Source organism: Geospiza fortis, unplaced genomic scaffold, assembly GCF_000277835.1.
Source record: "Geospiza fortis unplaced genomic scaffold, GeoFor_1.0 scaffold188, whole genome shotgun sequence".
In the NCBI taxonomy this organism is placed as follows: Eukaryota; Metazoa; Chordata; class Aves; order Passeriformes; family Thraupidae; genus Geospiza; species Geospiza fortis.
In genome coordinates this window covers 2,177,330-2,201,097 of record NW_005054337.1, presented here as the reverse complement: position 1 = coordinate 2,201,097, position 23,768 = coordinate 2,177,330, and the positions used below count along the sequence as shown (strand labels likewise).

Genomic DNA, 23,768 nt, shown 5'->3' with positions numbered 1-23,768 from the left:
CGGAGCGCCTGGACACAGATCCCGGGGTCTGAATAGCAGCTAGACACTGCTCTCGGGGGTGAATAGCAACTAGACACAGCTCCCGGGGGTGAACGGCACCTGGACACAGCTCCCGGAGTGTGAATAGTACCTGGACACTGCTCCCAGGGGTGAATAGCAACTGGACACTGCTCCCAGTGTGTGAATAGCAACTGGACGCTGCTCCTGGTGTGTGAATAGTATCTGGACGGCATAGTATCTGAATAGTGTCTGCTCCCGTGGTCTGAACGGCACCTGGACACAGCTCCCGGGTGTCAACAGCACCTGGACACTGCTCCCGGGGGTGAATAGCAACTGGACACTGCTCTCGGGATGTGACAAGGTGGGCCAGGGCCCGAGGGGGCAGCCCCTGGTGCCCCTGAGACCTCTCCAAAGCCCGGCCTGGGTGAACACAGAGCCCCCTCCCTGGGTGATGCAGCTCCTCCTGGCTGCAAACAGAACAGCAGGGAACACAGCCAGCCCTCCCTGGCGGGAGGAAAAAATAGGGATGTGAAAACATAGGGAAAGGCAAGGGAAAATAAGCACAATGACAGCTCGGTCTGTGGGCAAACACATTGCTCAGCAGAGCCAAATCCCTCCAAGAGTGGGGAATGTCACCTGGCACATGTGCTGGTCCTGCTGCTTCATACACGATGCCGGGAGCTGGCACTGCTTTGGTTTAGGTCGGGTTTTTTTTGTGGAAAGAAAAAAGTGAAAAGGAAATACAGCTTGTTTTTCTTCAGTTGACAGCTCTCTTGGAAGATAAAGTTGCAAATGAATGACTTACTATAAACTGTGGTGCAGCTCAGGGCCAGACAGCTGAAAGCTTTACAAATGCTTGGAATTCCTATGAGGAAGTGTTATTAGCTCTGTTATGAATTTAGGGAAAATGAGGCCAAGAAAAATTGCTTTGTTAAGTAGATCTCACCATCTAGCTTCTACAGGGCATGTAAGAATTAAGAGATCCCAATTAGATCTTGGTTTCAGAATGCTATATTTATTTTGTTTTCAAATCAAGTGTATTCAGCTTGTGAAAGCCACCTAAATATCCATCTGGGTTTTCATTACAGTATCACTGACAACAGGGACACAGGCATTTATTTAGCTAATTGCTGTTTGTGGTACATAAGCTGTGTGAGCCACAGGCACTTCAGCTAAAGCACAACACAGAAACACCTTCCACCTTGGCACAGATGGCACCATCAGGCAGGGCATATCTTTGCCAGTAAATGAAATATAAAATCATCCCAGAATGGTTTGAGTTGGAAAGGACCTTGAAGCTCATTTCATTCTAATGCCCTGCTATGGGCAGGGACACCTTCCACTATCCCAGGTTGCTCCCAGCCCCATCCAACCTGGCCTTGAACACTTCCAGGGATGGGGCAGCCACAGCTTCTCTGGGCACACTGTCCCAGAGCTTCACCACCCTCACAAGGAAGAATTTCTTCCCAATAGCCAATCTAATCCTGCCCTCTGTCAGTTTCAGGCCATTCCCCCTTGTAGTGTCACTCCAGACCCCTGTAAACAGCTAAGATAAAGCCAGCAGAAGTGGTGCTGCAAGAATCACAGCCTCAACACCCCCACAGCAACCTGTTACCTGTTTAGAGGTGCTTTACACGTGTGTTATCCTCTTGCTGTACATTGCAGAAAATCCAAGTAGACCTCATGGTCTCAGATGATTCAAACTAAACCCAAAGATAGGGAAAGCAGCGCATCACAGAAAACACTGTCAGGTTATGACTGTCAATCCACTGGCGAAGGCAGAAGCACAAGGAAAATGCTGTCATTCCTCTTGGAAGCTGTTGTGAGGTGGCACTCGGTGGATTGTGTTGTTCTGCCTGCTGCATTCCAGCTCGTGTGGGGGCAGAGGGTTAATTTGAATCACCAATGTGATTATGTAGAACTGGCTTAGAAGATGGGCCTCAAACCTCAACAGCCTGGCAGATTACAAAGAGAGAAAAATAGGCATCTCCAGAGAGGCAGAAGAATGGAAAGAAATTGCTTACAGGAGTACAAAGGCAGCTAATTAGAATGAAACAAGATAATAAGATAGGGAGAAATTTTGGCAGAGTGTATCAGAGAATAGTTCCTGTCAGTGAATCTATTAAGTAGAGGTAGAACCTCTCAAGGGCGGGTAGAGGGAGACCAGTTGGAACACATAAGTAGAGGATAGAAAACATTAGACACCAGACAAGTATGAAGGAAAATTCCTCTGGAACTACATCTAGTCTGACAGTTCTTTATAAGCTAAGCTTTAATTAAGAGAGAAGAGTCACAGCCATGATTGTACTCCCTCACAGCTGCTTTTCCTTTGGTTCTTAATGTTTTTATTGTTGCTTTCCTATAACAGCACCCAAGCTTTGGAAACATGGCTAAGGTTTTGCACGAGACTGAAACCACTCCGGACAGTACCCCACCCAGAGAAGAACAGGATGACAATGCCAGCATGAAGCAGTACCTGAGAAACAAAAATCTTGTTCTGGATTTCCTGCGCTCTGACCTGAACCCCCACCACCTCCAGTACCACTGGAACAAAGTTCATCTTCTGAAGAAGTGTTACTTTTACTTGAAGTTTGAGCCCAGACACGTGTGCGTGAGAGACCAGAACAATATGATGATTTTTGCTGACATCTTGCAAATAGCAAACCCCTGCCAACTCCAGAAGATCAAGAAGGTGGGGAAAAAACAGACTGAAATCCAGCTGGCACTTCTAACAGAGTTGTTGGAACAGCTGGAACGAGGCCGGGAGGAGCTGAGCCGTTACGTACAGATCTGTGACGTAGAAGATTTCCTCTCCCAGTGGGACTTGAATATAAAGAGAGTGCTCAAGCTCTCCATGTTTTTCAATAAGCTCATTTCCTTGGAAGAGCCAAGGAAGCTCCACGTCAAGCACAGTTTGGTGTCACAGATACATCTCGGAGGTGCTCTACACCCTCCCATTACTTTTTCTCTCTACACGAAGAAGCCGCCGATTTTTGATCGGATAGAGTCGTTCGCGTGCCAGACCTGGGCCCAGCTCAAGTGGTTCACTGAGAGTCAAGAGTCTCACCTGGAACGATGGCAGCTGGAGATCAAGCTAGTGACAGATGACAGTCAGACAGAACCAGGATACGGTCGGACCCAGGAAGTCATCTCCAACCCATGTGTAATCAACCACCTGCTGCCTGGCAGGTTGTACGAGTTCAAAGTGAGGAGATCCGACACGCACACACTCGTCTACTCGCAGTGGCACGACTGCATTATATTGAAGACAAAAACTCACCCTGCTGAAGACACCAAGGAAGCCCCCAACCGCAGCCTGATGAGGCGGCTCACAAGACCGACTCCCTCAGTTTAATGGTTTAATGAAAAAGATGAATAAGAGTAATTAAAAAGAAATTGTTTAAACAGTTTGCTTTAAATCAAACTCGTTCTGTTTTCAACAGCAATTGTACAGGCGCCTTCCCAAAATCTCTCCAGGTTAGCAGTAATCCATTTGAAATTTCTCACAAAAAATAACATCTTTAGGCAGCATTTGGGACTCAACAGTTTTGTCTGGCTGTGGGAGCAGCCAGAACCAGAAAATCTTGCAGGACACCTCTGAAGTAGAGCACAGGAGACAGAAGCATCTCTACCATCGAATGCTTTCCATCCACTGAAGGATGATCAGTATCAGCTTCTTCCGATGATGTTTTGGGTTTGTATTGTCCTTCCTCCAAAATACCTGAACTGAACTCTTAACTTCAAATCATCCACCCAGACTTATGTCCATCACTGCTTTTTCTCACTGACTTCACCCCTCTAAGGTTCATTAAAAGATCACTTTAATAGAAAAAAAAACCAACAAAAAACCAACCAAAACCCAACAATAAATAATCCCCAAGCCATCCAACAAACAAGGAAGGGTAATACATCAATATGTAAAAAATCAGTTTCTGCGAAATACCTGCAGTTAATGTTAATTTTCTTTTCTACCATTTGGTTCAGTCCAAAGAGAGCTGTCCCCACACAGATTCTAGTCAAACCACCACAGAAACAGACCTTTTAGTAATAAAATTTATTATTTAAATAAATTCAAATAATTTTTACAATTATGGCTTAAATATCAAAAAAGGAATGTTGAGATTCATTCTTATGAACAGTCAAAGCAGATAAAAATATTGGTATCCAAAAGGTCATTTGAGGTTTGCTGCGAGTCACAGACATACAAAAGATAAAAACCTGCCCCATTTCAAGTTCCTTAATTCAGACTTCATGACACTTGACATTTCATTTCTATTTTTAAAAACCCCACCGATTTATTGCAGTAAATTGATTGTCCTACACAGATCTGTCCAAATCCTCAAAAACAGTCCAGCCCCCCCTGATGCTGGGCTCACCACTGGCTGCCTGCACAGGTTCCCCTTGTTCAATTTGTGCTCAAGCTCTAGCTAGTGCTGAGGAAATTAAGTTAATTTGGATGAACTGACATTTGTATCCTGCAGCCATGTGCTTTTGTGGAGAACACAGAGCCTGTGACTGGACAGATGCCCTGGGCACCACACTGCCAGGGTGTTCCTATTGGAATTACCAAAAGTTTGGTATTTTAAGAATATTGCTCAAACATACAATTCTTCCAAAAGTAAATTCAAAACTCTGCATGCAAATGAACCCAGGCTAATTTGAACTTTTTTTCCTCTTGATTTCCATGATTCACTCCATGAGCATAAGGACAAGAACATGATACTCAGCTACAGTCTATAAAAAGTTTAATTGCACTTTCTGCTATCCCTGACTATTGCACGACCAGCTCTCCAGGAACCTGCTGACAGCACCAGCAGCCCGAGGGCCCAGCCTGGCTGTAACTGCTTGGGTGCATTTCCTAATCACCAGTTATAAAATACATCCTCAGAGGAAAAAAAAAAAAAACATGTATATTGCCTTGCAACACAGACCAAGCAAAACATTCTACCTCCATGAAGTAGAAATAAACACTTTTTTCCCACTAAGGACAAAGGGAGTTCTTTATGAGGACTCTCTCTTGGCCAAACCCCCCAAGAGCACTGACTAAGCCACAAATCTGGGGTGAAACTCCTTGTTTGTGTTACATGTATGAAATAAGCAGCACAAAACCCAGGGGAGAAGCTCTTCACTTAAAGGAGATAATGAAAACGAGACTCACTGGTTCTAAAGGAACCAAGGTGGCTTTGTTAAATGAAGCTGGCACTGTGCTAAAGTAGTTATCCCAACAATTCCAGCATTTTTTGCAATTCTCCATAGCATCTTTGGAGCCAGATTATTTCATTTCAGTAGTCCACAGAATGATCCACAGACAATCTTATTTTGGAATTGCAAGAACATTTGCTAATCAGGCTGGTGCAGAACCTTTTAAGGTCCCATGCAGGATGACTTCAAAGAGGAACAATTAATTTTACAACTTACCAGCTTTTAACAAGCGTCTTTAGAACCAGCAGGAGATACTTCCTATGGGTTTTTATCCTTCATGGAATTGCCAGCCATATGCGCACTATTATGCGTCAGCAGGACAAGAGCTGGGTGGTCTTTGGCATACAGCTCAAATCCCCCAAAGGCAGACTGCAGGAAGGTAGTTTAAACTAGGAAGAGAACAACAAAACCTCTCCATAGGTTCTGGAGGCAAGTCTAACACAGAGTCATGAGAAGAAACACGGAGTTAAACAGAAACTTTTACAGACACAATGCTTTCCTATTGCCATTCCTCCACATGGGAAAGAGCCACGCTGGATTTCAGTTGCAAACAGGACAAAATTCCTCCTGCCATAACGCTGTGACATCACAGGGATCCACACCACAAGGAAAACTTGGTGATTGCATCTCAGCTCCGTCCCACATAAACACCCAAGGACAGCCAAGCATGTGGTTTGGGGAGAGCTGAGGCAGGCACTTCATACATTCAGAATTGAAATGAGATAAAAGACACCCTCCCTCAAAACTGTCATGCTTCCAAAAGCAGCTCCATGATTTTCAGAGGCACCATTCACCACAATACATCTCTACCAGCCACATGTCACTGGGTGAAAGCAGCCTCTCTGGTGAACCACAGCTTCCAGCTCACAGCAGTTTGGCTACAGAAAATATAAAAATACATTATACACATACACTCCTTCACTGCTCTTAAAAACTCAGGCCATAAGGCTGTGAAAGAAATTCACAGAGTTAAAAGTTAATAAATTAAAAGCAGCTTTAAAAAAAGTGGGGTAGGAAAGGGAGGGGGGATAACAGGAGATATCAAATAAAATTCTGAACAGTTTAAAATGGGCTGACAAATCCCAAGGTTTCCTGGTAGGAGAGGTCTCCGCTTTTCATTGCCTTTATGCTGGTGAGGACAACCTCCTTCCTACAAAGAACACGTAAATCTATTTACAAAATCACCTTGGCCTTGCCACTGCGATATTTACACGCTCAGACAACATCATTTTGGCTAGACAAAGAGTGGTGCATGCATCTCTCATTGCTTTTCCCCTTCACTTAAAAAAAAAAAAAGAGTAAAAAGTGAAAAGTCTTAAAAATCTCCTGTCCTTGGATTTAAAATGAGAGGCAGTACTCAGAAGCTTTGGTCCTCCATGGCAAAAAGCATCTTGCTGTGCTGCTCCACTGCTTGCAGTCATTCCCCAATGAACAGACTCAGCATTTGATCCCCAAAGTGCAACCCTGACAGCTGGAGTAAATATTTGGTCCCCCCAAACTGCAGCTGCAGTAGGATGAGGGTTCTGCTGAACAGCTTGGTTACAAAAATAGTATCATCATCAGTAAAGTCACATGCCCATCATCTATTTCCAATGCCTTTTTGGTTTGCTAGAATTGAAAGTTCCTGCCCAGGATTGCACTGATTAAAAACACCTCAAGATGCTGAAGCGGACGCTGAAGCTGAGTTGTCACGGGAAGTTCCCAGATCCCCCGCTGCATTTGGCTCCAAAGGTCATTGAATAATGGAAAGATTTGGTCCTTCCCAAGGCACACATAATGCAGTTCGGGCAGAGAGGGCCCATCCTCACCGGGAGAGGGCTGCGGTCCTCCTGACACGGATCTCCTGAGCTGTAGTGCAGCTGTTGTGGTGGTAGTAATGCTGGACCAGTCTCTTCCACAAAGGGTTGCACTCCAGGAGGTACCGGTTCCCTGTGGGCAGCGGGATGGGGACAGCAGGTTAGTGGCTAGAAGAGGCTTGGCTGATACCATTTTTTGTCTATAACCTCTAGCTGAGGGGGCTGGGTCACTTGCAGGGAGATATCTGTGAAATCCCAGCTCCCTTTTCCATGCTGTCATATCTGTGAGCAGCTTTCCTACACATCACAGCCTACACCTTTGTGATTAGGAGCAAAATGAGCAGCCAGGTTATTGTTAGGACAGAGTTCTATCATGAAAGTAACATAAACAACATAAACAACGTGTGTGAGAAAAACTAACTATATTTGCTGTATTCAATCTGTGAATGAATCCTGCTTTGCCCAGATTCCCCAGTTTTCAAAACCCCAGACTAAAGGGCAGAAGAATAAAGCATGATCACTGGTTGTACTAGTTTGGATCACCATCCCTTTATCCAAGAATCCTATTCCCCTGAAGGCTTGTGCATGGTCCAAGGATACCAACCTATGATGCAGAGTCCTTCCTGAGCTCGTGTGATGCCAACATTGACCTGGTTTGGGTCGGTAACAAACCCCAGGTATTTCTTCTGCCAGCTCTTTGTGGGCTTCCTATCGATCTCAGACCGGGGGCAGGAGCGTACAGTTGACAGGATCACATATTTCCATTCACTTCCTAGAAAGTGGAAACAAACCAGATTTTCTTAGAAGGAAGCATCTGGCCATTTCTCTACCCCACATTTCTCTACTGCCACCCTCTGGGTTTCTCCAGCTTTGGAGGCCTTTGGACTCCTGGTCATTGCTTTCCAAAGAGAACAAATATCTTCTGGCAGTTCTCTAACACCCTTCTCAGAGATAGAAGCAGAGAATCACAGAATGGTTTTCTTTTGGAAGGGATATTCTGTGTTCCAACTTCCCTGACATGGGCAGGGAACCTTTCTCTAGAAATCTTCCACTAGAGATCCTTCACCTCCCTGCCTTCAGAAGCCTCACCCTGCCCAAGCACTCCAGAGGCTTTCAAAGGATTTACTGTAATCACAAATCACCCAGAAATCTGGTCTTCCATGGCTGCAATGACCCCGGGGTAGGGTTTGCTCAAGGACTGTATCTGTGAGCAGCTCCTCAGGAAGGCAGGAGGGGACAGGCCCAACCGTCCCCCTGCTGTCCCCTCACCTTGACTCTTCGTGATGGTGCAGACGGTCACCCCGCGGATGCCCTCCCTCTGTAGGCTCTTGTTGATCTCGGACACCTGGGCGCTGTAGGGGCTCAGGATGGCGATGCTGTCTGGCCGGATGGTGCCATCTAGTGTCAGCTGCTTGGCTATCCTCACCTGGAGACACCAGCGTCCTGCTCACCTGGGAGCGGGGCGGACGGAAGAGCCCCCCAGCACCTCTCCCCGGGCCACCCATGGCACCTGCCTTGCAATCACTTTGCCCCACACCTGGCTCTGCCCAGGGGCGTCCTGGTGTGCTCCAGACCTGGGAGGCACCAGGCAGACGCTGCTGATCTTTATATCTTTATCATCCCTCCACAATTCCAGCACAACTCCCTCCCTTCTGCATCCCCAGCAATTCCCCAGGACCCTGCTCACCGCCTGCGCCACTTCCTCCAGGTTAGCTTTGGAGTTCTCGTTTCCTTCCTCAGTGGAAATCATGAGGGAGTGCTCCTTCCCTTCCACGTGCCCGAAGATGATGGGGCAGCAGTTGTTGTCTCTATGGTGGAGCACACTGGGTTTCCGAGTAAGCTGGGGACACGTTCTCAGCCGCTTTTCATAGAACTCCTGGGATGGGAACTCGCAAATGCTCTTGTGCTGGCAGAGAAAAGGAGGGAAACTGAGGTGAACAAAACCCAATTATCTTCTCAGCCTGTAGCATCTTTCTGGGCAGGCTTCAGCACAATGCCGTTCTGCTGGAGTTGGCACTGGCATATTCCTACATATAATCCTGTGTCTAGGAAGGGGAAACAGTAATGGAGACTATCTGATGCTTAAGGCAAGCCTGGATTTTCTGTGATGGATAGAAGACAACCCACTGGAGGGCCTTACCATGCGGTACTGTGTGTCCAGCATCCAGGCCTGCTCCTGGTAGCGCTCAAAGAGAGACGTCTCCATGCCAAGGGTCTTGCAGACATCATTGTTAACCACTGGCCTCAGCTGTTTGTGATCACCCAGCAAAACAACCTGGAAGGAAGAGCAGACACCTCAGCTGCAAGGTGGAGGCACTGCAAAGGCCATCAGCTCTTTGGAAGGCTGTTTGCACACAGATATTTGCTGCTACTTATTTATGTCACATTTACAGCAACCTCAGCCAAAGACCACATTGGACATGACGTAAAGATGCTGTCCTAGATAATGTTTCCATCTGATGGGAGGAACACAAAGAACCATAGAATTCTAGAGGCACAGAATAGTTTGGGTTGGAAGGAACCTTAAAGCTCAATCTTGTTCCAGCCACATGCCATGGGCAGTGAGACCTTCCACTATCCCAGGTTGCCCCAAGTCACATCCAGCCTGTCCTGGAACATTGCCAAGGATGGGGCAGCCACAGCTTTTCTGGGAAAACTGTGCCAGAGCCTCACCATCCTCACAAGGAAGAATTTCTTCCTAATATCCAATTTAACTCTGTCCTCTACCAGTGTGAAGCCATTCCTCCTTCTCCAGTCACTCCATGCCCTTGTCCAAGGTCCCTCTCCACTGCTCTTGGAGCTCCTTTAGGCACTGTAAGGGGCTCTAAGGTCTCCCTGGACCCTTCTCTTCTCCAGGTTGAACAGCCCAAACTGTGTTTATGCCTCTTGTCACGTTAATACTCTGTACCTGGGCCAGAATATTTTTTCTATGGCAGCGACACCCACCCCATAAGAAGCACAAACCTTAAAATCCTAACAGGTCTTGTAAGAGCAGCGTGGTAAGGGATGGAAAAGGTTTGAGAGCCCTGAGCAGCTGTCCCAGAGACACATCTTTGGCAGGGACATACCTTCTCAGCACGGCCGTGGCAGACCAAGGGGATGAGGGTCTCGGGCTCTGTGGACATGGCACACTCATCAATGATTATCTGCTTGACATTGAGGTGCTCCAGGGCGCTGGCAGATGAGACAGAGCAAGTGCACAGGATGACATCGTGATGCGCCAGCTGATACGAACGACCTTGTGTCAACCAACCTTTGTACCTAGTGTTGATGCAGAAAACACCAGGTTATGCATAAGGGAAACACCTCCAGATTCCTCACGCAGGAACCAGGCAGAGGCTGTGCTTTCCCAAATGCTTATGGCTTCACCTCCCTCCCCAGGATGAGCTGGTGTTCCCAGAAAAGGGCTTTGGTTGGACACTTAGGAAATGTACTTTGTCCTGAGCTCAACAGGGCAGGGGGTCCAGGTGAAGGATTCAAGGGTCACACAGGCAGAATAGGAATTTTTGGTCCAGATGAACAACAGCACCAGTACAAAAGTGATTCTGAGGCTCTGTGCTGTACCTGTAACCTCGAGCTCATCACTTTTTGTCATTATTCTGAACACACAGTTTATTAATCTGTGCTTCAGAGGTGGCACACAGCCAAAGTCAGCCATCTCTCACCAGGGTCTCTTCCTACTCACTCCTTTGTTTCTTCTTCTGTGATCTCCTCTCCATTCCTCACCCGAGTGTCAAAGTGACAGATCCTCTGCCAGAAGGGGCTGGGTGCCCGCCGGATGCGATGGTGCAGGATTATTTCACTGAATAAAGAGTCAATATATAAAAATTTTCCCTCAACACTGAGACCTGAGTAATTTCTTCTACAGTGAAGCAGATCACACAACCTGCCTACATGGAGAAACCCCATCAGCTAAAAAACTCACAGCCAAACTTTCCCATCTTTGTAGACCAAATAATTCAACCTTGAGGACATAAAATACAGCCGCTTCCCTTTAGCAGCTGCAGGCAGGAATGAAGTCAGAGATGTTCAGGGCTGTTCCAAAAGGAGATGAAAACATCTAGAGACTTTTCAACTACCTGGATTTCCTGACTAGGTGCCAGATTAGAGTGTACACATTCACTTGAAAAAAAATAATTACAAATTAATTAGAAAGCAGGTAAATAGTGCTGCTCTGCAGTGGTGGAATGAAACTATTTGCTGTGGTTTGTTCAGCATTACTGATGCAGAAGCCACCTCTCCCCAGCACCCTAGGAGCCTGCAGGGCCATGCCATCCTACCTGAGCTCACGTTTTGGCTTTGCATCCCGTAGGGATTTACGGGAGATGTTCCGGTTGCTCCCCGGGTATGGGTATTCCATCGTCTCAATGGCCTCCCCATAAACCCTCAGTGGTTTCAGCTTCTTCATCTTCAGCAGCATCTCTGGAAAAGGAGGGCAGGTCTGCTCAGACAGTACCAGGCACTGGTGGTTCTCAGGCCTGTCTCTCCCTGTCCCTCTCTCATCATCCCATCTCTGGTCCTTGCCCTGCAGTGCAGGGTCTTCTGTAAGGACCAGCCCCACTTTTGGCCCCTCCACACCACATGTTCTCCCTCCCACCAGTACAAGCCACTTGAGGGGCTTAAAAGATGATAGTTACCAGCAACAACATCAACAGACTTGTTGGATGGGCCACAGTACAAGATGCACTTTCTCCTCTTGTCCTTTTCATCTTCCAAGCACTGTGTTTTGTCCTTCTCAACAATCTCTTCATTCAGTTTATGGAACCAGTAGACAATGTGAGTTCCAACAACGGTCTTCCCTGTGCCTAATAAAAAAGGAATTTGCTAAGAACATTTTAACTACAACACTCATGCTCTGGAGCTGTATCCACCTGATCAGCCACAAAATAAAATCAAGAATGGAGGGGATTGCCTTGCACAGCTGTTGGTCATGCCAACCCATGCTCCCTTCTCCTGGCTCACCAAGGGTCCAATGGAAAGCAGCAGATCACCTCTTACCTGCTATTCATACCACAGCAGGTGTATTCTGCTCTCCCCTCTTACCTGGTGGGCCTTGGATGAGCATGAAGGATTCTCTTAGAGCATCCAGAACAGCCTGGTTCTGACTCTTGTTAAGTTTCCAGTTGCTTCCAGGGATATCAAAGGATTTTTGCTGCAGGATTTTGGATTTTGTCACTGTTAGAGCAAAGAGCCAAGAAAACAAATTTAAAGAAGGTTACTGAGGGCAGCACAGAAATGATCCAGCAAGAGGGTGCAGCAGGTACCTAGGGATGGTGGTCCATTACCAGACCACCCAGAAATAATCTTTGTCCCATGCCAAGATACTCTGCCCATGAACCATCTCTGCGAGTCCTGGGGATGACAATCTCAGCTGTGCCAGCCACCAGCAGGGCATCCCAAATTACATAGCAGCATCACCCCTATCACCCCTGTGGGCAAGGGCCCACAGAAACTGCCAGGGCACCTGCCTGGCCAGAAGTAGCCACAAGGTAAGAAAGGTTAATATTTGCACTTACGTTTCTGAGGAGGTTCGTGGCCAAGGGCAATGCTTGTAGCAAGGTCAGAGGCATACTTGAGCCTCCAAATTGCTTTTTCTTTCCGTCTGACAGACAAGGAAAAATAGGAATGAATGGAATGTAGCATAAAATAGCAAAAGTTGTAATACAGCTTTGCTTAACTGCCTTACTTATTCTTTCTCTCTGCTTTGTTGTTGCATTAACTCCTTCTATAAAGAACTTAAACCACAAAAAACATAAACTTATTCTGCTCCTCTGCATCTGAGACCATTTCTTAACTGACTGAAGAGCTGAGCCCACAAAGATGTTGAGAGCAAGGAACACAACTCCTCTCCCAAGTCTGTTTTGTTATGGCCCACGCCCTTTTATTGGATTAGCTTCTAATGTTTCCTAAAATTCACAATGCAAAAGGAAGCACATTCTGCCCTGAGAATGCTACAGCACTGAGGGTGCATAGAAGCATATGCTGTGTACAAGGAAGGGTAAACTAGACACGAGTTCTGATTTAAAAAGAGCACAACTTGCTTTGCAGCAACAACAACGGGGAGTGATTTGGAAATCAGGAAACTCTTCCACTAAGGAAATCCCACTCCAGGGCTTCACTTGGCCTTTTAAACACATATTGCAGCAAGCCAGTAATATAAGAAGCAGGTGCTCAGGGAAATTTCACCACCTTCCCCTATTTCCCCATTCTCAGGGGCAACCAGAAGAGCATGAGACTCTCTGGAGAACAGACATGAGGGGTGCTGCCATCCCCCACAAAGACCCACAGCCCAGCAGTATGGCCAGTCAGAACAAGGATAAGAGCAAGTTTTTCAGGGGATGAGCCACAGCAGTGAGGAAAGCCCCTGGGGGTGCAGCAGAGGGGTCCTGTGGGAAGCCAGGTTAACCAGAGCACACTGCTGAGCCCACTTACATGTCTGGCAGCATCTTTGGAATGAGCTCTACTGTGAACCTTGCAGAATCCTGTGAGATCTCCACAGGAATGGTCTCCATAGACATATAGTGGATGTAAAAATTCACAGTCTGTTGACCAGTCCTGTCCAACTTCTCGTCATCGTTGAACTCCTCCGTGACCCCATGAGCCACCCAGGTGTAGGTATCGGGATCAACCACAAGTTTGTTCTCTGATTTGCCATTGTCAAGCAAAGACAGGTTCTGGAGGCCATGGCTGAGGCATTCCTCATCGCTCTGAGGGCTCTTGGGAAGCTTCAGCCCACCTAAACGAATGCACAGGTAACAGTGGAAGAAGTCCACTTCAATGGAGCAGTCCTCCAACCACTTCTTGTTCAGCACAAAGCTCCCTTGCAGCTGTCCTTTGCTTGTCCTTTGCTTTGCCCACTTTATTTTAATATCATGGAGGACAATTGAGTCATTCTCGGCCACGGCACACGACGCAGACTCCATGGCACTCATGGGCATCCACACCTTGTTGTACTCCGTCGTGTTCTTGTACTTGTCCTTGGACTGCAGCGCGGCGTAGGCCGAGAAGCAGTCGATTGGCTTCTCCATGTGCTGCAGGCAGACCTCAAAGCCCGGTGTCACGCACCACAGCTGCACGAAGGGCACCAGGAAGCCGCGGCTGACGTCGGTGGTGAGCTGGAACCACAGCGCGTCGCCGGCGCTCAGCTCCAGGGACAGCTCCATGTAGTGGGAGCAGGAGCTCTTTCTCACCCAGCCTATGCGCCGGTGGTGCAGCTCCTTGCTCTGCCGCAGGAGGGACGCGGCCCTGTCAAACTCCTCGTTCCTGATGGCCATCAGCACCTCCTGCCACGTCTGGGTGCGGAAGAGGGTGACACTCTTGTCACAGAGGGGTCCTTCCAGCAGGCTCTGCTCCTTTGTCTCTGCAGAGTACATCCTCCTCTTCCAGGTCAGCCTGATGCTGCTCCGCTGCTGGATGAACACAGGCTGCTCTATCAGCTGAAGGGACCTGTAGCTAATTCTCTGCGGATCTGGAAGACTCTCGTTGTTCAGGGGAAACAGGGCTTTAAAAAACCTGCTCATCTCTTCGATATCCACCACAAAGGCAATCTTCTGCAGGACTTGGTCCTTCAGCTGGCTGGCCATCTGCAGGGAGTGGGCTCTCTTCTCATACGTCATTGCCTGGCTATTCTTCCTGTTGAAGTCGTGACAGAGAAACTCAATGTCATCCGCGGAATAGATGAGGGGCTTCTTGCGGAGCACAGAGTGAAGGTGCCGCTGCACCACGACGTCCACGTACCGGCGGATGGGAGAGGAGGCCCAGGTGTAGGAGTCAACGTGCAGGGAGTAATGGCCTGCCTTCGACTGCACGGTGGAGTTGGAGCGACAGAAGTAGGAGCGGCTGAGCAGTCTCCTGAACTCCAGGACCACGGGGGCCAGCTTTGGGTGGATGTCATCAGTGACAACGAGGTCGAGCATCTTCTGGAAGTCACGGGCATTAGCAGCTGACTGCAGGTGCTCCCAGATGGGGCCCAGAAGACTGAACTCCACATTTTTAGGGGAGTCTTGAGCAGGAGGCATTTCTCCAAGGTGATGCAAGAGATGAATGGACAAAGGAATGATGTGGCTGTACTTGTTTTTCATGTGTGACAGCTGTGCAAGACTTGGCTCACACTGACACCGGAGAGGAGTGACATTTCTGGTCACCTCCTGGTTGGTGAGGAACTCAGCCACGAAACTATTGAACATGATCATTAACTCTTCTATCATCTGATGGGACCCCCTGTTACCTGGGGAACTTTCCTCATCCAGCCGGTCATAGAAACAGTCCTCCTGTAGCCGAGACTTGCGATGGATCCTGGAGAAGTGATAAGCCACAGCGATGCAGTCCTCCAGGGTATCAAAACGAAGGGCCTTTGCTGCTCCCCTGTAGCAGTTCTTAATGCAGAGCTCTGCCTCTTCGTAGGACAGCTGCCTGTCCGAGCGGATCACGGAGATGGTGAAGATTCCCTTTAACATCTGATCAGTCTCCTTCTCTACGGTGACAAACAAGGAGATCACCCGTCGGTCTTTCTGTGGCAGGAGGCTGCAGACATCTTGGCTGATTTTGGGTGGGAACATGCACAGAGGCTCCTGCTTGGGAGCATAGAAGGTGACACCCCGCTTCTTTGCTTCCAGGTCCAAGGCACTGCCTTTGGGAATGATGCCAGCCACATCTGCAATGTGGATCCCAATCTCATAGTGACGCCCAAGATCCCTAACGCTGATGGCATCATCCAAATCCCTGGCACCTTGGGGGTCAATTGTGAAGGTCGTGTAATTCCGACAGTCCTTCCGAGCTTCCTTGGTGAGGTTTATGTTGCTGTTGGAGGTGTATTTGGCTGACTCTTTGGTGACAGGAGCTGGGTATTTCTTCTCCAAACCATACTCCAAGGCGAGGATCTTTAAGCCTTCTTCCAAAGTCAGTGCTGCCTGCAGTATCTCTGTTATTATCCCCAAAGGGTAGTAAAATCCTTCCCTCCAGGAGATGACCTGGACACAGAAGAACTGGCACCTCCTTGTCTCCTGGCTGATCTTCTCACAGCTGACCACTCTGTACTGCCCATTGACAAGCCTGCGGATGGGGATGACATTGGGCTTCTCCTTCAGCCCCGGGACGAATATTTTGGTGACAGTGGGATCGATGGGTATCATCACACGGGGATCAAACTCATCCATCATGCAGATGAAGGTGGGTTCTCTCTCAGCACGTTTCAGGATGCCCACCACCCTCCCCTGTGGGCGGTGGCTGCTGCCGTCACCTATGCTGTTCTGCAGGATTTCCACCAGCACCTCGTCCCCACTGAAAGCTGTCCCACAGTTAACTCTGCCTTTGATCTGAATGTTCATGGCAGGGGAGTCATTGAGGGTGAAGGCAGAAGCTCTGTCGAACCCCTCTTTGATCAGCTCACACCTCTTGTACATTTGGGGGTGCATATGCTGGTACTGCTGCATCATCTGAGAAGAGAAGCTGACATACTCCCGCTTGTCTTTCCACTGCTTTGAAGCCTCGGCCTTCACATTCAGCAGCCCTTCATCAGACACTGTCACCAGCATGTTCTTGCTCTCATCTAAGAGCTCCTGGAGGATGGGATCATCAGCATTCATGCTCTCGTCCTCAGAGCTCGAGGAGTCTGCGTCGCTGTCGTCCTCGTCCCCCTCCAGGCTCCTGCTCCAGCTCTCCTTGTCACACGCAGCCTGTTTGATCTGAGCCATTGTCAGGCTCTCCGGGAAGATGCTCCCCTTGTCGATGCACTGCTGGATGAACCGTTTCCACACCTTGCTGCACTGGCCATGGGAGCACAAGGCCACGGCGTCCCCCACCACAGCCACCAGCGACTGAGCCCGGGTCATGATGGTGTTGAGCACTCTGGCCTCGTTGAAGAACTCGAGGTGGTGGGAGGCTGACACACGCAGGCTCTCGCTGGTGTGGACCGTGCTGATGATGATGACCCGAAACTCACGCCCTGCACCAGAGGGGACAAGGGAAAAGTCACTCATTGGATCCCAGCAGGGAGGACCTTGCCTGGCTGCCACCTGTCTACACTGTATCACATGGCCATGGACTGATGTATCCCTGCTTGGCTGAAACATGGGGGTCACCCCAAGCGAGTAAAGCAGGGGGATCCTGAGATCCTCTGCGCATGAACCAGGGTGGACATCACGGGCACCACCACCCACACACCAGGGAGGGAAGGACAGCCTGGAGATGGGATAAAGGCAGAGCACTGCACCAGTGCAGCCATGAACACCCACAGAGTAGCCCAGCATGCCCAGTGCCACTGGCAGCCCTTCCTTGCAAGCAGGGGTAGAGTTTGCTCTGAATCTCAAATTCCATGAGGAACTGAGGGTCTTGCAGGAACAAGAGCAGTGATCATTTGCAAGGATCCCTCTCCTCTCGGGAAGAGCTCTGCTGATCACAAAACAAATAATAACCAACAAGAGGCATCCTAGTGATGTCAGAGCTGGGAAGAGGCTGCAAAGAAAGGGTGTGGAGATCACAAACACCCCCTGGGGTCAGTTATTCTCACCACTAGGAGTCCCAGCTGCGCAATAAAAAGGAAAAAAAAAAACCCAAAAAACAACAACAACAAAAAAACCCCCAAACAAACACTGATGAGTCATAAATTAAGTCCTTGAGGACAAAACCAGCCTCTTGTCATCCAGAGCAGGAGACTCCTCCTCTAGTGAGCTGTTCTGTGATTGGTACCCATGCTGGTTTCAATTCCCTTCTGTCACTAGCCTCCCTCACTGGTACTTAGAGCTTCACATGATTCACACATACTCAGGTCTCTGGGATGGCACTTACAGGGTTTCTACCCTCCTACAAAGCAAAGTCCATATATCTGAAATGAGTAATCAGCTGGGCGCAGATTTAATTCAGTGAGAAATCTTATTCACGCAGGAAAAGACAAAATCAAAGCTCTACCAACCAGAAGGGTATGGAAATCAGCCAAAGGAGTTCCAGGCACTCCCTCCTAATTGGGACTGTGGTGGTGGCAGAGACATTGAGAGGGCAGGGGAGCTCTGCCTGGCACCTCCCAGAGAGGTATTTTTCCACAACAATAGCCAATATTTTGCATGTTAACAAGGAGGAAAATGTAAAGATGTTGGGAACTCCTCTGCTAACGCCCCAGTGTCTCTTCCCCCTGCCTGTTACCCCGTGGCTGTAGTTGCTATGGACCCCCATGTCCACCAGCATGACTGCAAAAGCTGTATATGACTCTCACACAGAAGACCCCAAAATGCAGCCAGGCATGAGGGACTGTTGCACAAGACACAAACCTGGCAAATTTTCATAGTTTTCCACCACCACATCTTGTAGCTGCTTTTTCCTCAGCTCTTGTCTTGTTGCAGAAACCTGGTAAGAGAGAGGCACAACTGATCTCAGCTCAGAAATGCCACCCACCAAACACCAGAGTCCCTCATCCTGCCCAGCTGCAGGTTCCCCAAACTACTTGAAAGCAGCCACACGTGTGGGCTGACTTCAGCCAGAGCTCCCACTGCCCTGGAATTAAGCTGCCTAGAAGATGCTGATAGAAGTGTTTAACTAAGCCATCCCACCATCTCTGCTCCAGCCACCCAGGACACTCTACCTAAATGGAGAGTGCTGAAAAAAAACACTGAAGGCACATGAGACCCCAGATTTCCTATTTCTACTAGCACAAATACAAATAAATAAATTAAAAGGGTCTTTCTTAGGGAGTGTTTAGTCAGCAGTGCAGGCATAGCCCCCTCAGGTGGAATGCAGGATTCCTCTAGGTACCTGTGTCCCATGGGAGACCACACAGATCTTCTTCAGATCCCGGACACCCCACTCATCTGGCCACCTCTGATAGATCTCCTTCACTTTCTCAACCACTTGTATTATCTCAGAGATATTTTGCCAAGAAATCATGGAGATATCCCTTTCAGCCACACCAGACACATGGCAGAACACGAGGGGATACATTTCGGGGTGGGGTGGGATGTTCCCACTGGCTTGGATAGCATTGCCCTTGCCAACGTAGAAGTGCTTGGAGATGAACTCAATGATGCCAGCAGTGGAACGGTAATTCTCATTGAAGATGATCCTGCTCTTCTTGGCCACCTCATGCGTCTCCTTCTGGTAGAACTGAAAGAGCCGGTTCAGGAGGGTGTGATCAGCAGATTGCCCACCCCCAACACAGAACAGCTTCGGGGTTATCTGCATGTGGTCCCCAGCCAGGACAATGCGGGTCTCTAAAGTGGCGTAGGAGAGCGGAACCAAAGCTTCGCACTCCAGCATCTGCGCAGCCTCGTCGATCATGATGTGGGTGAAATAGCCACGGGGCACCTTCAGGTCCTTGGACAGCATGGAGGTGGTGATGATGATGCGGTGCTTGTCGATCTCGGCCTGCGTGGGGCGGCGGAAGGAGCGCTGGTCCGGCGAGAGGCAGCAGTACATCTGGGTGATGGGGTCCATGGTGCTGACGGGCCGGTCGGTGTACATGATCCGCAGGGGAACAGCCCAGGGGTGCCCCGTGGTCACATAGCTGTGGAAATACTCCCGGATGTAAATGTCAGCAGCGCTGGAGAGGAGCAAAAGGGAAAAGCGTCAAGGAATCGTCGGTGCTGTTCTTAAATTCTGCAACACAAAGTTCTCTCTCATCATTCTGCAACGCTCATGCAGTTTCTCTCCTGGCTCTGGTGACACCACACTTGTCACAGCAGACATTCACAACTGCACAAAGGAGCCAGTGCCTACGCAGCCACCAATTCCCAGCCTCTTTCAACAGCATGATTTAAAATAGGAGTTGGTATTTGAGACTATGACATCTCTTGACACTCTTATGGAAAATTGTGATGTGCCCCACAAAAGCTGTGGCCCTGATGCTGTGCAGGGCCAAATGACAAGGAGCTCTCCTCTGACAGCAAAGCATCCCCATCCTCTGGTGAGACAAGACCTACAGGAGAAGCTTCCGTGCAAGCAAGCAGCCTGGAACAGGCTAAGATTAGCAGTCACCATCTATTATGCATTAAAAACTGAGGCAGGCAGTAACAGCCTGCAGGATCAGATGTGGACACTCTTTTCAGTGTAACCGCTCTAATTTTAACAGTCTTGGCCTGGTTTCTCTGAAGGCAGATCCAATGGCATTCAGACCAGATCTGCATTTTCTCTTCCCCAAACTCTCCCTGGAAAAGTCAATAGATTGGCATGTATACAGAGCCAAACAGCCTTCAAGGGCAACTAGAGCACAACATTATCCCAGCATGGACAGGCAGCAACTTTCTACTTATTGCAGTACACAGTAAAGGCTGGAGAAAACTCTCTCTCCAGCCACATTCCCATTTTATGATGAGGCAGGAATATGTGAAGTGCTCAAGGCCAGGATGGACAGGGCTTGGAGCAACCCAGTCTAGAGGAAAGGTTTGGAGCAGGACAAGTTGTAATGTCCTTTCAACTCAAACCATTCAGGGATTCTATAAGTCTGCATTGGCTCTGCCACAAAGACTTCCACCCATGCCAGGCTTCCTTCTAGCAGGAAGCTGAGCAGTTTAAGACAAATTCAACAAAAACTCATTTATTTAAACAAGCGATTGAAGTGCACACTGGAAAAAGGGCAGCTCGACTCTGTCTCATACACCCTGACTCCCCTTCACCCCCCCAGGGAGCAATGCACCAGCTTGCCCAGAGTTATCATTGCCTCCTCCCTGCTAACCTGTTTGTGTGAGTGCAGATCAGCACACGTGTGTTGGGCTGCCTGAGGATCTCCAAGGTGGCCATGGCCAAGGTGAATGTCTTCCCTGTGCCAAAAGGCCCATAGATGAGCAGAGGTGGGACCTGCCGGCTGGTGGTCGGCTGGCCTGTGATGAAGGAGATGGCTTGTTTCTGCTTGCTGTTCCCTCTCTGTGGGGACCCAAGAGAGTAGGGGATAGAGCAACTGGCAACATCTGGCAGGACCAGTTTCTCATCCAACAAGCTGTCCACAGCTTGGTGCCACTGCCGGAACAGCAGCTGGTCTATTTGGAACTGGATTTCCACCTTGTGGGAGGTGTCTGCCTTGAAGTTCAGCTCCGAGCAGCATCTGCTTGGTATCTGTAGCCAGATGGTCTTCTCTGTGGTGGCTTTATGCTCCACAAAAACTTCATAAACCCGATTGTCCACAGGCGGGTCAAGCGCCAGGAAGGCGGTGGGCACAGACCTGCTCAGCAGGTACCCCTCGTCCGTGTCTGGTGAGAGGTTGTAAGGGGTAGGCACTTCAGCAAACAGCTCCCCAGAGAGAGCAAACTTCGCCCCCATGGAGAGGCTCTGCAGCATGGGGGTCAGCGAGATGAGCACACGCAGGTTGAGTCTGAAAGGAGGAAACACCCAAATGAAGAGCAGAGAAAAGATCTGTCAGTTGCTGGGCCCTCCTCCATGGAGAGGGGATTGCCACCTCCACCCAGAGAGCGTATGCCAGCCCCCCAAGCACATACAGACAGAAACCATGCTCTAGCTTATCCATGGCCACAGGATGAGACCCAGCAAGCCATCCTTCTTGTTTCCAGTTTTCTGGGAAGGTAGCACAAGACCCAACCCAGAATGAACAGAAGACCCCAGGAGCAGCATGGCCCCAAGGGTTAGGAACAGGCTTGTGGTCCCCAGCGAAGGGGATCTCCAAAAGGGTTCACACCTGGCACTTACTTGGCAATCAGAGCCTGCTCAGCTTCTTCCTCACGGAAGAGGAAGCTGTGCATCCTCTCCCGATAGTTGAGCCGGGTGATGGCAACGACTGCACTACTCTCACTTTGGTAATCCAGTGCCAGAGAAGGAGGTTTGTACTTTGCCAGCAGCACCACATCTTCTGCAGTCCTTGGCATGCTGGGAACGATGATGCGGTTACCGCGATCCCAGCGCACAAAGTTGACGGGGCGGGCGCTCTCCCTGGTGCTGGGGACGTGCTGGGGGGTCTCCCGCCGGCCCACCCTCACCCTGAGCTTCTGCATGAGGACGGGGCGCTGGCCGAAGTCAAAGACCACCCACTGCTCGAAGATGCCCAGGATGCAGCACTCCATGCTGACCTCCACCTGCGCGACGCGGGGCGAGGAGGACACAGTGGCCACGTGGTCCCCACAGAGGTACTGCAGGCCCCGGGAAAGCCCATTGCCCGAGAAGTAGAAGTTGATTCCAGGGTCTCGCTTCAGCAGGGCCACGTGCTGCAGGTGCATCTGCCATTGAGGAGAAGACAGGGACACAGTGAGGGCAGCCCACGGGAAGAGCCCAGCAGCTGGTGAGGTGCTCCAGCAACATTTCCTAGAATAAACTGCCAGAGGAACCAAACTCTGTGTCAGCCTCACCACAGCTTATGCCTTTTGCAATCACACAGCAATTACTCTAAGGTCTCAGAGAACCTCAGGTTTCAGTTTAATATCAGCCAGTGTGCAGTAAATGGGAGATCTACTTTGGAGAAGACAGGCTCTTGCCTCCAACATCCACAAAATTCTGGTCAGGAAAGTAACTGAATGTTGTTATTTGTGACAGGGGAGGTGTTGAGAGCAGCAAGGTCTGCCCCAGGACCACTGCACAAAACAGGAGACACAGTGGCTGCATCCCCTGCACACAGCCCCAGTGCAGGCACCACCTGAGCAGCTCCTGTGTACCCAGCACATGCTCTCATTTAAACATGCCCAAATCCCCACCCTTCTGCCCCTTGCAGAAACTATAGCTAAACCGCCCCCAAGCAAACAAAACCCTGCAAAGGACTGAGCTAACCTTAGAGTGGACCTTGAACTGCCACTGGTATTTCTTCTTCCTGTCCTCCAGCTGCACATGCAGAGGCTGCTCACACACAACTTTGACACCCTCGACGTGCTCAGCCATCTGTGGGGAGTCATGAGAGGAGAGGGACTGAAGGCAGCATCCCAGGGACACACCTCAAAGCCCTCCACAGTGTCATCTTCATCCTTGCCTTTATGCTACATCCTCCCAAGAGGGATCAAGAGTACATCCTCATATTCCATCCTCACCCACTGCTGCTCCACGCAGCAGCCTTGGGAAGCAAGAGGACGCACGGCACAGCTCGGGTACCCTGAGCAGGCTCTCAGGTTGCTGTCTCCAAAGAGATGAAGGAAGGAGGATGCCACATCCCTTTTTGCATCCCCATTAGGAAGGTGAGCAGTGGGCTCCATTCCCAAACTCTCACACCAGAGGATTCCTGCGATGCGCTGGACCCCAGCACTCCCACCCTGTGCCCGCCACTCACAATTAACACCTCGTTGGAGCACATCCGATACTCAGCAAGGAGCCGGTCCTGGTAGGACAAGAGCCCATCCTTCAGGGCTTGCTTCTTTTTCTTCACAGAAACCTTCACCCTCTGGATCCACTCCTGCAGCTCCTCTTTGGAATGAGCCTTGGTGCAGCTGTTCCCCATTTCACACGCCTCCGCTCTGTCAGGAGAGAGGCGTTCCTGGTGGAATGGGGATCCTCAGGGAGCTGGCAGCTCCCTGCTGCCCCTGCCCTCTTCCCTGTTGGACGCCTTACCTGCTGCACAGTGAGAACTTGGTCAGCCCGAGCGGTGGTGCGCGGTGGACCCACTGCATGGAGCTGTCGGCCGAGAGCATCTGCACGTGCTCGATGGAGGAGCAGTGGTTCTCAAAGCTCTCCTGCGAGCTGCAGGTCACCAGGCAGACGTGGCAGTAGAAGTACACGGGCTCAGGTGCTGCTGGCTTGCTGTTGGTGCTGCCGGTGCCCATGGACGGCAGCAGATCAGAGCGCTGCAATCCGCGCTCCCTCTCGGCCTCCCACACGGCCATCTCCACGTCACTGTGGGCGTACTGGCAGCGCTGCGGGCCG

At 49.7% G+C, this 23,768-nt stretch overlaps 2 protein-coding genes across 2 annotated transcripts in view; one reads left to right on the top strand and one right to left on the bottom strand.

Annotated features, from left to right (window-relative positions):
- FNDC11 (fibronectin type III domain containing 11) overlaps positions 1–3,355 on the top strand; it is a 6,109-nt gene extending 2,754 nt beyond the window's left edge. The window contains exon 2 of the mRNA XM_031058084.1: positions 2,369–3,355. Within this exon, the coding sequence (XP_030913944.1) occupies positions 2,387–3,355 (969 nt within the window). The 5' untranslated portion in view covers positions 2,369–2,386. The remainder of the gene's footprint in view (positions 1–2,368) is intronic.
- Positions 3,356–4,039: 684 nt separating this feature from the next.
- Positions 4,040–23,768, bottom strand: HELZ2 (helicase with zinc finger 2). Its single transcript, XM_005422183.3, has 19 exons — positions 23,457–23,768; positions 23,179–23,362; positions 22,689–22,796; positions 21,621–22,144; positions 20,656–21,288; positions 18,741–19,524; positions 18,260–18,335; positions 13,431–16,941; positions 12,515–12,600; positions 12,042–12,173; positions 11,636–11,803; positions 11,279–11,420; positions 10,684–10,800; positions 10,067–10,259; positions 9,139–9,273; positions 8,686–8,904; positions 8,268–8,424; positions 7,603–7,770; positions 4,040–7,131 (listed from the first exon to the last, which is right to left on the bottom strand). The coding sequence occupies exons 1-19, from the start codon at positions 23,726–23,728 to the stop codon at positions 7,007–7,009; spliced, it is 7,734 nt and encodes a 2,577-aa protein (XP_005422240.1). The 5' UTR covers positions 23,729–23,768; the 3' UTR covers positions 4,040–7,006.

Excerpts from the sequence above, each read along its gene's own strand:
- HELZ2 (XM_005422183.3), bottom strand. The coding sequence starts at position 23,728 with ATGGCCGTGTGGGAGGCCGAGAGGGAGCGCGGATTGCAGCGCTCTGAT. Across the intron at positions 19,525-20,655 it reads ATCTGCACTCACACAAACAG|CGCTGCTGACATTTACATCC; the intron begins GTTAGCAGGGAG and ends GCTCCTCTCCAG. Across the intron at positions 8,905-9,138 it reads TGGACACACAGTACCGCATG|CACAAGAGCATTTGCGAGTT; the intron begins GTAAGGCCCTCC and ends TTTCTCTGCCAG.